We start from the raw sequence: 15,348 nt of genomic DNA, 5'->3' as shown, positions 1-15,348 counted from the left end.
TAAATGAAATATTTCAAAGGTCTTTGCAGATGGCTGGGCCAGTTTTTACTCTTCTGAGCTAGTCAGGTAGGTCAGCTGAGTCCCTGGCTTCCCTTGAAGTGTTTGTTTTAATTAACTGAATGTCTGGCCTCTGATCCATCTACACAGTAGAAACTTATAATTGAGGGGACTTTAGGTGTAGGAAGGAGGCTGGGAAATCCCTTCCTCTTCCTGCTCTTTCACAAACCCACTGAAAAAGCTGTAACAGTTCTTTGGTTAGCTCTGCAGTACAGAAAGAATTTCTCACCTTCTCTGTATATGGCTTCCCATGGGACTTTAAAAAATGTTACTCTGGGTCTCCCAGAGGTGGTGAATGAGCTAATTAAGGCTCTGTATCATGCTGAAAATATTAGTTTAGCCACAACCGGTTTTGAAGCTGAAGCTTGTATACAAGGTATTTAAAAGTAAAATGCAGTGCAAAGAACCTAGTTCAAGAGGCTTTACTGTGAGGCATCATGTTATGGCAAAGAAGGTGATCTGTGATTTGCCCAGGTACAGTTTAATGACAGGAGATCTGAAACCTCCTTTGTCTTTGCTGTCTTGTGCACTTACAAGGCTTGCTGATCATAGCAAAGATCCTTCTTTTTGCTTTTGTTCAGATTTTTTTTTCAGCTACCAAAAAGATAAGTTAAAAAGGTCATCTTTTTCAGTTGTTCTTGTCAGAACTGTGCAAATTACATATTTTAGTTGTATCTTCTAAATCATAGACTGCTAGTGCAGCCTGCAAGGGTTTGAAAGCACTCCTGCTGTGAACATGCTGTAGTGCTGGAATTCATCCAAAGCAATGCCCCATAAAAGAATGGTAAATATGTCTGTGTGAGAACAGCCTACTTGGCAGTGTTCAAAATGCCACTGGGTTAAAACAGAGTAACTGCAGCTTTTCAATAAAGGGAATCTGACAACTCTGCAGATAGCTGATACGGACCTGTAACCTTTCCCTTTTAGCATAGTAAGCGACCGTGGCAAGCATTTGGTGGAATTCTTCAGTGTTATTGCAGGAAAAGGAATTTAAAGTAAAAGTCATCTTTATTCATATTGCTCTAATATTTGCTTGGTATTTGGACTAAAGTACAAAAATTACAGTGGCAGTAGGAGGAGCAAGAGAGTGGAGGCTTGGCTGCACACTGCATTCTGTGTAGCTACTCGTCCTCCAAACACCTTTTCTGTATGTGCAGGTATTTCTGAATACTATGCTAATTAGAATCATTATTCCTTTTTATTCAGACTCTCGCTGATGCTGGAGTAATTCCTGGAGGTGATATGACACCAGAGGCAGCCCTAACGAAACTGTCATACACACTCAGCAAGAGAAACCTTAGCTGGGAGGAGAAGAGGCAGGTAAATATTTCAGCATGACCTTGAAAGACTTCAAGTTTTGCATCTACTGTGCTAACTTCTGCTTAGCACCATGCCTTGAGCTTCTCTCTTGCATTTAAAAGCAGTTGATTCCAGATCCATAATGTGAACAGCCCGTGGTCTTTTTCCTTACGGAAAATACTATTAAGCAAACAAATGTATGAAGATAGGGAGAGAAAAGAATTCTCTGCGTAAGTCAGGTGAAGACCATGACTGAGCCATAAAAATGCCATCTTTAAATGGTAGTAGCCTAGCTTGGACAGTTCTGTACTGAAAATTCTATGTGGACATTCTTATGGAGACAGAATCCCAACCCTACTGAAGTCAGCAAAGATCTTGTCATTGATCTTAGTGTGGTGAAGATTTCATCCCAGACTCATTCACACAAAGCTTATTCTGAAAATAAATATTGCCTACAGCCTCTTCCTTTACAGCATTACTCATAACAGTATTAGATTTTATTTCTCTAAGAGGAGATACACTTTATAATACATAAAAGTAGAGGATTATTCTAGAACCAGTTGTAACTCTTTTTAAAATCAGAGTCCCTTTAACAATGTTCTTACTATTCATTGTTTGCTTAGTCAAGGCTTTTTTTTTCCTGCAGGTTACATAGCTGCTTAACATGTTCCTTTTATACAAGGAAGATATAGCTATGAATTAGATAAGGGAGCAGCAGTCTGCAGGAATGCATGAAGTTCTGTGCTTGAATGTAGTGGCATCTTAATCCTGACACTTTGGGAGATGACATCACGATGAGTCACTCTCCAGACTTAACACTGTCAGCCCATGTGTGTCTCATGATGGTGCTTTGTTTTTATTAAAACCATAACAAACCTGATCATTTTTTCATGCTCCACATCTTCCAACCAGTAGCAGCTCTTGAGACAAACAGATTTGGATATCTGTGATGCTAAGTGTAGTGGCTGGAAGTACCACTTACTGTTCTTAGACACAGTTTCAGCCTCTGAGCTGGCAGTTGTTTGCTAAGGCAGAGAAATGGGAGGAGGAAGAGCCGTGTGTGTCTTTGGTGAGGATGCCCAGAACATGCTCTGTGCAAGGATATGCCTGGCAAGTGACACAGTGCTGTGAGGAGCAGGGGTATTGGATGTGTTTGTGCATTTCCACTGCAGAAACCCCAGCTCTCCACTAATACCCCTTTGGCATACTCACTGACCCTGGAACATACACACACCAGCTTGGTTTTTGGTTTTTTTTAATGCAGACTTTAATCTGGCACAGTGGATTATTTGACCTGGGACAGGAGAAACCTTCCCAGCTGGCACCTTGCCTGGGTGTGTGAGTTAAAACTTAATTTGACATCCAGTTTGCTGAGGTGAGATAGCTGACTTACTCAGGTGAGGATTTGATGATAAGGTGTTTTAGGTACCATGTCACATGATCATTCTGCATTTTCATGTGCTGCCCTTTGGATTGTGCTACACAGTTTTTGTGTGATGGTGTGCTGGACCTCTCTTATATGATTTGAAAAACAAAATAACTTTTGCAATTTCATTGAGTTATGCAGGATTGGTTTCCTCATTTGACTCATTGTACAGTCCCACAAACAATTGTGCTGGCACAACAAAGGGACCAGCACACTGCATTGCCTGGGCAGGAATGAGTTATAGAGACCAAGAGAAGAAGAAAGCCTGGAAACTTGTTGTCTGTGGCAATATCTTCAGCTAAACATATCACCAAACAATAGTCTCCCAAGAGACAGAAGCTCTCCTGAAGCTGGCGTGGTTATTTTAGGATTCTTTTTCAACATGAAGAGTGAGGAATGTGCCTCCAGACACATCCAAATGTCTGAAGAGCTGGTAGGACTGAATGAGGCACACTGGGTTTTACAGTGGGTGCATTTAGCACAGGTGCCAATTGCTAAGGTTACCTGTGTAAAGGAATGATCTCAACCTGTCAGATTCTACAAGTGTGCCAAAGTAGTTGGTATCCTCTGAGTTACATGTCTATGGGACTCTTCCAGCAGACAGCTACGGTGTTGTCAGCTCTTAGAGGGTTTTTTTTAATAAAGGGCATGCCTAGACATAAGTAAACCTGGGGCATTCCTCCTGCCAACATCACATCTGTTTCTTGCAAACTTTCACAATCCTGCTTTTTAAAATTCTAATTGAAATAACTGTGTGCTTTATAGCTGCATCAGCAACCTTTCCTGAAAGAGTGCCAGTGTGTAGAATTGTCAGAATTGAGAAAACTAGTCGCTTTTTCTTGATGACTGGCTTCTATCTGTGTTCTCCCAAGTTTCTCAGTCTCTGTTGTTTAGAGTATTTTCATTACTTTATTGCCCTATTCAAGTAATTTTTACACATGAATTGGCTGACCTTTTTACATTTTGATTTGGTTTTTTTTCCCATTTATATTGGAGGCACCCATCCTGCACTGTTACATGCCTGTTTGGATACTGAATGACTGGTACTACTCAAAGCTGGATCTATGTCCAAAATTTAACAAAATCAGGGCTAGTGGAGCTGTTTGAGAACCCATGGAAATACATGACTGTCTACAGGCAGCACTGGGCTTTGTTTTGAGGTCTATGTACACAGTCTGTGTAGGAGTCCTGAGGTTTGTGAATGCTGGCAAGAGGCAGCATTTCAGAATATTCTGAGGTCTTAAGCCTCACTCTGCTCATTACTCATTATCTTTGTGTTTTTAAGTAGGCTGCAGCTTACCCCACTAGGGAACTTTTGTCTGCATAGTCTAAAATTTGGGGTGTTTTGTTATGTGCTTATTTTGGTTTTCTTTGCTTTGGAAGAAAGTTTTGTTTGCCTGTGTCTCTTTCTCCTTTGTCTTTTTAAACGTGCAGTCTGCATGGGACAGTAACTATTTCTTTAATCTTTTGTCTGCATTCAATTAGTTTCCATAATTCCTCCAAACAATTTTCTAACTTGATTCTAAGGTTTTTTTATTAGACTACCACAATATTTTTCCTCTGCTAACAAAGGGTTTGATTGCTTGCTTTTCAGATGCTGAGTGAGAATCTAAGAGGAGAAATGACTGTTGTACCCACAGGAGCCAAGATCTCTTTGAGAGATAGCAAGTTTATTCAAGTGATTGCCAAATCTCTAAGTATCAGCAGCAAGGAGGTATATACTTCAATATTTAAAATTAATATCATGTAAAGCTGTAAACTGAGTTATATGAGCCTAGATTAAAGAGAAACAGCAAAGCTGAAAGAAAATTGGAATATGGAGTTAGGGAGAAAGGACACAATGACAATTCTATAACTAAAATGTTTTTAATTAAAAACATACTAACATTTTCCCCCCTCTTTGTAGCCCCATTTTGGGATTATTTTCTTGGCTGTCTTGTTGCAATAACAAGCCTCAGACAGACGCTGTAATTCTGGGTATCAATGATATGAAGAAGTGCTTTATATTTTTCTGGTCAAATGTATTGACAGTTTGGAGCAATCTCAATAATAATGGGTAAAACAGCTTAATTGCACATGCAGTCATAGAAGGCTGATATTAAGGAAGCATTACACAAGAGTAATTTGTGGTGTTTAGCCCCTCCCAATTAGAAAATAGAATCTAAATATAAATTAGATAACATAGTACTGGTTGTACAAATGCTAACTTTTCTCTTGACTTGGGTTCAGGGAAGATAGGATTTTTATTAAATAATGAATACTGAATGTATTCTTTAGTTCTCTTTAGTAAGCATGAGAAATGGGAGAATATTCAGGGGGCCTAGGAGGCTTGTCAGTGTAGATTTGAAAGTACAGGTTACACAAATATCTGAGGAATAACATTAATAAAATTGATCCAGTCTTGAGGATATGGTCTTTTCCAACTCCCACCACTGTTTCTCTTACTGTACTAATGTGTAGCTGTGGCAGTACAGAGATGGCAATTAGTGTGTGCACCTTAAATGGTTTCTAAAGACATCAGGTCCTTGTAGTATTGCCAGGGAGGAATATAAATCTTATGGATGTGAGACTGACAATATGTAAAATAAACATGAGACTTCTTTCCTTCCAAGAACGAAATGCTACCGTTTCTAAATATCCAAATGACTAATTGGATACTTTACATGAAAGTAAGGACAGTGTTTTTATGACTTGGGTGTCAGTCGCATTAGAGGTGAGGCTGATATTAAATGTTTAATTTTATTTGTTTCTCAGGAGTTAGAAGCTGTGCGAGATGCATTAATTCCACCTTTGGCTTGTGCTGCAGCTAAACTGGGTGACATAGATGCACTAAGAGCCATAGCAGAAATGGTAATGTAAAATGAACAGTGTGTACAAAACCTTAATTTTTAAATAGAAATGTAATTGATGATAGGAAACCATGCTGATGGAAAGTGACAACCTAAGTTTTAGAGTCAAGGTGCTATGATGGTTACAAGTGGTTTCTAGACTTCTTGGTCTTTGCTTTTCAGAACTGGTATGTTCTTGTCCCTCTCTGGTTTTCAGCTGCTTACATTTTCTTTTGAACTGTGAAAATACAGGTAGATTAAAATGCAAGTTCTTATCTGCTAACGTTGGAACATTTTAAAATGATTTGTGTTGCTTTCTTTTCTCTTAACTTTCTTTATGCATATTCATAGTATCCACCTTTTGGATGTAAATATATCAGGAATAAAAAAAAGAACTTGAAAATTATATTTAAGCAAAACACGGTGCAGTGCTAATTCAGGATTTCTGGCTCTCCCCAAAGCACTGACTTGGGTTATACCCAAAGAAGAAATAGGCATTTCCCTGACATATCTTTTCTTTTTTCCTCCCTCTTTGCCTTGGTTTGCCCTACTATTGAGATATTGGTAAAGGGCCTCAAGAAACAATAAATATATCTTGAAAGTTAAGAGTTAACTAAGACAAGAACAATTAGCAGGCTATGGGCACAAAGCTGCTGTATGGTGCACTGTCATAAAGAACATATCTCAACAGGAAACATGCAGGAGGTGGAATAAATATCTTTATTGGCACTAAAACAATGCTGCAAGATAAACTTTGACAGGCTTAACAGTTTGGTGGCAGGATTAAAATCTGATGCATACATCCTACTGCGTGACGTTTTTTTTTTGGCATGTGAAGGATATGTCCTTTTGTAGGGTGGAAATCTGAGCTGTGGAGACTACGATGGCCGAACTCCACTCCACATTGCAGCCTCTGAAGGGCATCTGCCCTTAGTTGAGTATTTGTTGACGTCTGGCGCGACTGTTTATGCCAGAGACAGATATGGATCTACCCCACTGATGAATGCGATCAAGTTCAGGTAACAATCTCTGTGCTGCTCTATATAAAGTTTATAAACCTGTTGGCGTTTTGGATTTCAACTCCATCCATCCTGTGTTCTGGTCTTCTCTGGTCTCAGCAGTCATGTGTAAATGACAGCAGTTAAAATAACGCATATCAGCTTTTTCAAAGGATGTGACTAGCCTAAACGAAAAGATTTTTTAAATTAATGTGGAATGAAAGCAAACAACTTGGTATGCATGCAGAATTTTAGCATAAGGTAATTATTGCTGTCCTCCTGCCAAGACTTTGTCCATAATTTCAGGGCTCCACTCTTTATTCTGAAGCTTCCTTATCAAACAGAGCCAAACTCCTTTTGATTGTCAGAAGTGAGAGTGCAGGACCGTGGCTGTCTGTTCTTTTTCTGCCCTTCCCTTTCTCATCAAGACCAGACTGTTTCAGTTGGCACAAAATACACCGGTAGGTTGACGTGGTTTAGTCTTCCTCTTCCACCAGTGCTTTCCTGAGTCTCTTGCTGGATGACTGGTTTTTTTGATTTTTCCCTTCCACCCACTCATAATTATATGGGATGGTTGCATGGCTCTGCCTGCTTTGTGGATTTCCTCTTCCTGCTGTTATGAATGCCAGCAGTTCTTGAATGGTAGTCACGGACTTGCACTTTACTGGTCTCTTCCATGTTGTATAGTCCTAAGGAATGGCCATATCACAGAATATAAAAGTTATCAGTCATCAGAATTTGATTTTCTAAGATTTAGTTTGTATAGCCTGGGGATTCATGGAGCCACGTTAGAAGCTGCATACCATAATCCCTCCTTGTCTTTGATCCATTTTCAGCTCTTTACCTCATATCCAGTCTGTATCATGGCAGGAGAAAAGCCATTTTTTCCTGCAGAAGAGCTCAGAGTGATTGAATTTCCATGGTCTTCATGGGTGAATGTCCCCAAATATTCCTACAGCTTTCTAATGTTGACAGGTTCACCTGGTCTGTCAAGCTGGAGTTAGCTCCCTGGGAGGTCTGACAGTCCTGGATTACCATGGGCTGCAGGAATAACTTGAAGGCTTCTTCTGTTTCAAAGACTAGATGTGGAAAACACAGTGAGAGCTGGAGTCCGGCGTGGCCGCGCTGTGCTATTGCCATTCCTCTTGCATGGTCCTGAACGGCTTTGTGGCTGTTGCTTTACCTCATGAATATATAAGCTCTGCAGTCTTAAAGCAAAAACAAGCCCAACAGCAAATCAAACAAATCACCTTGGAGTTGAATAGAGGTGGCTCTGGTCCAATGTGAGAAAATGCTAAAGCATTAGATACCATTAGATGTTCCTGCAAATCAGGCACCTACTTTTTTCACCGCACCCATCTACCGCCCGAGGAATTTCACATGAGCTTGTTGTTTGGATTCCTTAGAATTGCCACTCCTATATTAGACTCTTACTATGACTTTTAAGCTCTTTAAAACTGCACACCCATTTTGAAGCAGGGAATTGTAAAAGGAAGCTGCACCATAGCCATTTTCAGTTTCTCTTTTTGTTTCTACTGTTGGAATGAGAGGAAGAGTTGACTTAGAACTAATCTCATAAATGTGTATTTATGATCTGCTGTGTACTCACACTGCATTTCACACTGGTAAGCATATAAAGGAGAATGCTAAAGAGCAGACAGCTGTATATGTGTGTAATTAGATACCCACTAAAAAAAATTCTGCTACAGAAGTATTTAAATTCTATTTATTAAACACTTGCAAGCTGAAAGTAGAGATTTTCCTGATAGAAAATGGCAGAGAGTGAAGGGGTGGTGGTGGGGGAACTGATGATAATGGGTAGTCAATGCTTTAAACTGTTTAATATTGTAACTTTCTCAATTTTACTGAACATTGCATCAGCTTAATCCCATATTCTGAGAATTAATATTTGTTTTATTGGCATTTAACTGCAATACAGTATCCACTCATCTTAAAAATAGCTTTCTTCCAGTCTTTTATGTAACATTTCTCAGTGGCTTGCCTTTTAACCAGCATTCAAACCTGTATAATGATGACTGATTTCTCTCTTCCATTTATTAATTTGTAAAGATGATCAGGAATTATGTCTCTTCTTAAAAGCTTCTTAACATAGCACTGTCAGCTGATAGACCAGTGACTTGATTTATGTTAATGACAGTCTCTTAAATTTTTTGACTTTAAGTGACTCTTTCTTTGTTTCTTTCTAAATAAGAAATAAACTACTGCATTTCCGCTTTTTCATTTGTAATACTAAAATTTGCCTGTAGTCTCACTCACTTTATGCATGAAGCTAAACAGACCACTGTTAATTTAGGCCAGTTGCTTGACATATCAAAATAAGCAGCATTCCTTTAATTTCTTACAGCACCCTCAAGGGGTAATTAATTTTCAAAACAATAGAATAATATTTTTTTAATAACAGAAACTCTCTAAGCAGGAAAATGTCTTGAATAAAAATTGTGTATATTTTAAGTAGTAAAAGTGCTTCCATTTACTTGTAGAGCAGTGGTAAAAGGTTGAAAATGGGGAGTTGCTCATACAGCGCTGTGAGAACATCAGATTAGAGGCAGTAAAATTACCTCCCACGTAAATATGAATTTAAATACTTGATATTTTGCAAGGTTACATTTACATTACTTCAGGAAATATAAGGCAGAGAGAAAATCTAACCACCACTGATTCCAAGAAGCACACTGAAGCCTGTCCTTATAGTGTTTGAGCACAAAATTCCTACTGATACCATGCAGAAAACTGAACAAGTGAAACTAAGGTGATCCTGCCATAACCATTCTGGTTGCTAGGGGAGCAAGCATGAAAAAGAATGAAGCCAGTCAAGTTTGGATATACATTACACCTGCATTTCTTTAACGAGAGTTGGTGGAAGGTGTGCACCCTAAGGCCCCAATCCTGCAAACGCTTACATGTGTGTTAATTTCACATGTATGATTCATCCCTTTTGAAGTTGATTCACTTTTAATAAGTGTCTGCCAGGTGAGGGCCTGGGATGATAGGCACTGTACAGAACCTGGATTCCTGTGAATCCAGAGCCCTCATGAACTGGTAAGGGTGTGGATGTCTTTACCTGGAACTCAAACTTTGCTCATAGTGCTGAATATTGAAGACTGCACCAAATCAGATATTCTGCTATTATTATATTAAAATATTAGTATACACTCGAGTTTTAATGTCCAGTGTTATCAACAATGGAACCTAGCAGGTAGGAGACACTAGAAATACCTTTTGTCTATTTGTTTTTTCCTTCAGAGAGGGATGAATACCTGATACTACTAAAAAGCTCTCTCAAGTAAGATATGCAGAATTACGTTGTTTCTGCAGTCTGTGTCTGACCAGGAGCCATGGTTTGATGACAGAACACAGTAGGAAAAGGGAGGGTCAGGAACAGCTCACAGGTAACAATGCTTATCAAGTTAGCTAAATGAGCATGGAGCTGTGCAAGCCAAGGCTGATATGGGGATGTTGCCATTCTTCTGCACCTTGAGCTTTGACTGTCCTGCAGTTCTTCTGCTCTTGGTTTTGTACTGTCACCTTAGAACAGGAATTGCGTCTGAACCTTTCCCAAGAAGTTTGTGGCTCATGACATCACCCGAACTTCAGATCAGCTCAGCTGTGACCCTTGTGAGGCTTTTGTAAAGCCACAGGAGAGCAGCACTTAAAGAAACAACTTCTAAAGACAAATAGCTCTCATGTGCCTAAGACATAACAGTATCAGAAAATTCACAGCCAGCCTCTTGAGATTTGACTAATGCCCTTGTGGTAGGTACAAGACAGCAGAAGTGGTGCTCTGGAGAGGGCTTAAGTTTGTTCAGAATGTAGATAGCGTTCGGGTGCAAGTAGGAACAAGCTGCAGTGCGCCTTGCCTCCTGCATAGTTTTCATGTTGAGTGGTGGGAATGTCAGAGGTGGTCTGGTTGCTTTCTTGGCTGGATCTGCACTTCACAGCCACAGTACTAGATCTGACACTTTTAAACTTTGCATTACTATTTGTCCCTACTCTTCCTCTCCCTTGCCCTGTCTTTTACAAGCAGTAGTGCGCTGCACTTCTTCCCACTTTACCAAGAAAGGTGACTTTGAATGACGCCTTAGGACATTGTACTTCTGTTTAGAAATGCTTTATTGTAAGCATTTATTGTAAACACTATCAGTTACAATGCTTACAAATTTAATTTATTTCAAGCCGCCTTTTTTTTTTTTTTTTTTTTCCCCTTGTTTAAATTTGCTGTATTAAATGAGTGGTTGGTAAATGATCTCATATCTGTCTGTACCGAATATTTAGAGTCCCACTCAGAGTAGTAATGGCTGTGTGGTGTGAGTGGGATGTGAAGGGCTTTCTGGAGAGATTCTTCCTACCAGTAAGGAGTAAATAGTTACAACAGGAAGAGAAAACCTGTCTTTTTGCTGGTATCCAGAGATACAGACCTCATAGGTGGAGCACATATAGGGAAGATACCACACAACATTACATGCTTTGCAGCCTTTTATCTTTTAGTGCTGTCCCATAGCAAAGCTTCTGTTTTAAAAAATGCTCATTTCATGCTGAGATTTCCTGTATAAGGTGGGAAATGAGGAACACTCCACAGCAGTCCTTGGAGAGTAAACAGACACTCCCCATGTTCTGTTCAGTACCCAGTGAGAGCCTGAGTGAACAGACATGTTCTACTTCAATCTATTTCTGGTCAAATTTAATTTCAACTAATTATTGTTTGGATTAAGACTAAAACCCAAAAAATTCATAAATGTAGAATTGAATTGAAAAGTAGGAGACCATGCCATTATTTGCTGGCTCAAGGAGATGCTTGTGGATGACAAGCCATGCTATAAGGGACCCACCTGAGAAAATATTTTAGATAACTGAACAAACTTGAGGCATGTGCTGTTCCAGCAATGCTTTGCTATGAAGCAAAGGAAGAATTTTTTTTTTTTTTTTTTTTTGGCTGTCAATTGGAACAAAGTGCAATTAAAAAAAAAATAAAATCTGTCTCTGAGGGTCAATAACCTGTGTTTGGGAAAAGCAAGATGATTCCTATAGCACATGCACAGTTCTTTGGTTAGTTTAGAAACTAAAGATCTTACATGAAACATAAAAGCTTACATAGCCTTTATATGGATAACTGTAAAGTAACTGGTGATTGAAGAGGAGTTTCCTAAACACAGGCAGAGGGATTAGCTAAGTAGTTTAGTCCAATTCAAAAATGGAAAGGCCCATGGCTACCACCAAGTGATTAAACAGAAAATGTACATGAGCTTATTTTTAAATTTTTAATTACTACAGATGATCTTTTAGGTAACTGCGTGTAAAAATCCATGTATTTCCTAGTAAATGAGAAACCTACCTCTCTATTTTGAAGTGTTATATTATAGTAACTTACTTAAAATAAGAACTATGAAAACTATTCCTGATCTACTGGGTCATCATGCTCTTTCTGGAGAAAAAAACCCTGTGTTTTGATTTGTAAGCTAGATCAGTTGTTTAACAGAGGAGAATTCTGTCATCTCCTTTTCAAACCTTGTTCTAAACCTTCCACTAGGTTAGTTATGAAAACTGTATTTTGCAGATTTTTTTTTACTTGTCATGTTATTTTCTACCCACAACAGTACCTTTAGAGAGCAGCCTTTCCACAGAGTTTCTTAAGCATCTGACTAAGGTATAGGTGTTGGCTGGTAATGCCATTTATCCCTTTATCTCAAAGGGAAGGACAAGGAATACCTCCTAAAGTCTCCAGGTAGAAATCAATAATAACGGTATTGGAAGGAAGAAGTTAGGAAAAGATGTGCTTTTGGCAGAGGTTCATAAGAATACTTAACCATCATTTTGAAGCTCTAAAACTCCAATTAGTGTCTTCATTAACACAAAGATTTATTGCTTTTCTACAAGACACAATGTTTTATTTAAGACTGATATATGGGCATTGTATTCTTTAAAATACAGCAATGATGCTATGTAATAAATATTTTCCCTGTTTGCATGTATTTCAGTTACTAATATTTCTACTGTTAAATTAAACTAGCACTAAGGTTAAGATACTAAGAATTCTTGGAAGAGAAAGGTATGCATCCCTATCCTTTTTAGCGCTAATCTTAACACTTCCTTGAGCTTAGTGTGTGAATGAGTTTTTGAGAGGGAGGGAAACTCTCTTTACTGCATCTGTCACCTTGGAAAAGATTCATTGCTTCTGTGATTGTGGAAAAGAGAATGTGAGAACTTTCACTGGCTGTTTGTGGATATGACAATGTTGGATTCTGGCAGAAAAAAGCCCCTCCCGATCAAGTCACTTTCTCTTTTTTTTCTATTCCTCTCATTAAGGCACATACCAGTGATTAACTTGTTACGAGAAACAGGAGCACACCTTTCAAGCCATGACTTGGAGGATGTTGGAACAGTACTCTGCAGGTAAATGTGATATATGAGGTGGCCCTAAAATGGGTGTGGAGGGGGATGGTTTTTCAGAGAAGACTTGAAAATGGAGCACTTCAATAAACAGTTGGGTCCCTGGCACATGAAGGGGCTCTTTCTGTGATAGGCGAATAATCAGGGAACAAGTGAAGTGATGAAATCAAGAATAAACTCTGTTTCAAAGCACCAATAATGCAAGAGAGTTCCAAAGGAGAGAGGATTATGGGGATAAGTGAGCTGGAAGGAAATAAATATCCCATTTCCCCCCAAAGTCTCTTATTGAGGAATGGTGAAAAGCAGCTGTTCAAGGTGTGATTTTGTAACATCTCTCTTTAAAAATAAAGCTGCAAAAAAGTATCATTTTTATTGTCCTGAAGTACACTTTTCACTTATATAGGAATGGCTTCTATTCTAACTAGTATATGTAGTATTGTTCTTAAAAATAACTAAATCAAGTAGACAAATAGGTTTAACCCCAAAACTTGTGAACTGCTGCTCACCATCACTATATTTAATTATAAGAGGATATAATTCCCTTAGAGGTGGCTTTCCATACAGTTACTTTCAATATATAACAATGTGGATATGTGTTATAAAAAGAAATAGATTTCATTTTTGCCAGTACTGGTCCTGAATTAAATTACTCTGAAAATTGTGAGAAGGTTCCATGTATTTCCAAAAATTACTTGAATTTCCTCTTCTCTCTTCTTTTGAAAAACAAACAAAAACACCCCTGAGCCCTGGCCTTTATATCAGGACTTGGCAGGAAATCGTGAGACTTGCAGGGACCAGCCAGTGCTGTATAATGTCTATAAAACAAGGTCAAGGTAAAGCTAATGTGTGCTCTGTGTGGAGACTGGACTCTGTCCTTTGATTAATTCTGGAATTAAGGAACACTGTCTGGAGTGTTTCCATTGTCATAACATGCTCAGAGGCGACTGGCTAATAAGGCTTTTACCATGGAGTCAAAATATGCACTTCCCAGGGCACTGCAAGTGATAGGACAGAAGTAACCCTTGGTTTGTGCTGTCTGCCCATGCCAGAAGGTTTAGGGAATGACATTCCTCTGCAAATAAGTTGGCCCTGTGCTTAGTCCTTGTGGCAGGTGCAGAACAAGTTTGGCTAGCTGATCTGGCAGTAATATGTCCAAAAAAAAAAAAAAACAAAAAACCCACCCCAACCTAAAAAAAACCCACGAAAACAACAACTACAAAAAGAACCCAAAAAGAACCACAAACCCAAACAAAAACCAAAACCAAATCAAACAAAAAAACCAACAACCCCCCCAACCCCCAACAAACAAACAAACAAACAAACAAAAACCCCCCAAAAAACAAGAAGAGGAAAAGGGTTCTTCTCACAAATAACAAAATGGGGTTCTTGTGCCGTTTGTTACAGCTTTTTGGGGATCACTGTGCACCTGGTGCTGTATGGTCTGCACCAGGTGCAGAGCCAGGCAGTGATCAGGCTTCCAGACAGTGCTGAAGTGGCTGCTCCCACCCTGCTCCTGCAGAGCTGAAGTTTTTCATTTGTTCTGCTCTTTTAGAGGGCCTGGCATACTCATTCCTAACAAAGTGGACTTTTCTCAGAGTGTTTCTCAGCTATCTATAAGGTATTAAATCTGAGGTGCTGGTGTTTGTCCTCTTGCCAAAATGTCTCTGATACTTCCACAGTGTCCTCAGATGACCTTACTGATACACTCATTTTTCCAGCATGCTCTGGCTCACTTCTCTGTCCTCTCTCTTATTTTGAGCCCCGTCTTTGCAGGCACTGGCACCTTCATGGCAGTCAATGTGGCCACATGGTCAAGCTGTTTATTGAACCAGCTGTTTATAACATCTCTCCTCTGTCTAATTTGAACTATTTTCCTACATTTCTTCTATCTTGTAATGTGCTTTAAGCTGCAATTTTTAACAGTCTGAATTTGTCAGCAAGGCAATATGTCAAGTTCTTGGGGTTTCAAAGGCTAAAGCTGCTTGCTTTCTGATAAGCTCTGTGTTTCTGCACTTAGCTAATTTAACTTCCCCCCACCCCCCATACAGTTCTCTCTGAATTAAACTATAAGCATATTTTCCCTCTTTGCTACTTACCAATCCTCAGACTGTTATAAAAGACCATGAATAGTGTTTTTTGTGTTTTAATAGTCTCCTCAGCCTCCTTCTGTTTAGACTCATGATTTTAGAATAGAATAGAGTTCACTTGGAGATTATGGAGATAAAATAAATGTGTTCCTTTGGCATTGGTGATGTTTGATAGGAAAAGGAGTACCAGCCAGAACTGAGGGTTGGACAGTATCACTGGGAACTCTTGTGTAGGAAGTGGAGATGCA

The 15,348-nt window shown here is 39.1% G+C and overlaps 1 protein-coding gene across 2 annotated transcripts in view; it reads left to right on the top strand.

Annotated features, from left to right (window-relative positions):
- ASPG (asparaginase) overlaps positions 1-15,348 on the top strand; it is a 45,763-nt gene that overhangs the window by 24,325 nt on the left and 6,090 nt on the right. For both annotated transcript variants that reach the window (XM_040067678.2, XM_040067677.2), the window contains exons 9-13: positions 1,264-1,377; positions 4,377-4,496; positions 5,537-5,632; positions 6,466-6,629; positions 12,930-13,016. In XM_040067678.2, the coding sequence (XP_039923612.1) occupies positions 1,264-1,377; positions 4,377-4,496; positions 5,537-5,632; positions 6,466-6,629; positions 12,930-13,016 (581 nt within the window). The remainder of the gene's footprint in view (positions 1-1,263; positions 1,378-4,376; positions 4,497-5,536; positions 5,633-6,465; positions 6,630-12,929; positions 13,017-15,348) is intronic.

Source organism: Hirundo rustica, chromosome 6 (genome assembly GCF_015227805.2).
Source record: "Hirundo rustica isolate bHirRus1 chromosome 6, bHirRus1.pri.v3, whole genome shotgun sequence".
Lineage (NCBI taxonomy): Eukaryota > Metazoa > Chordata > Aves > Passeriformes > Hirundinidae > Hirundo > Hirundo rustica.
Note: the sequence above shows the minus strand (reverse complement) of the source record. Positions and strands in the feature narration are given on the sequence as shown.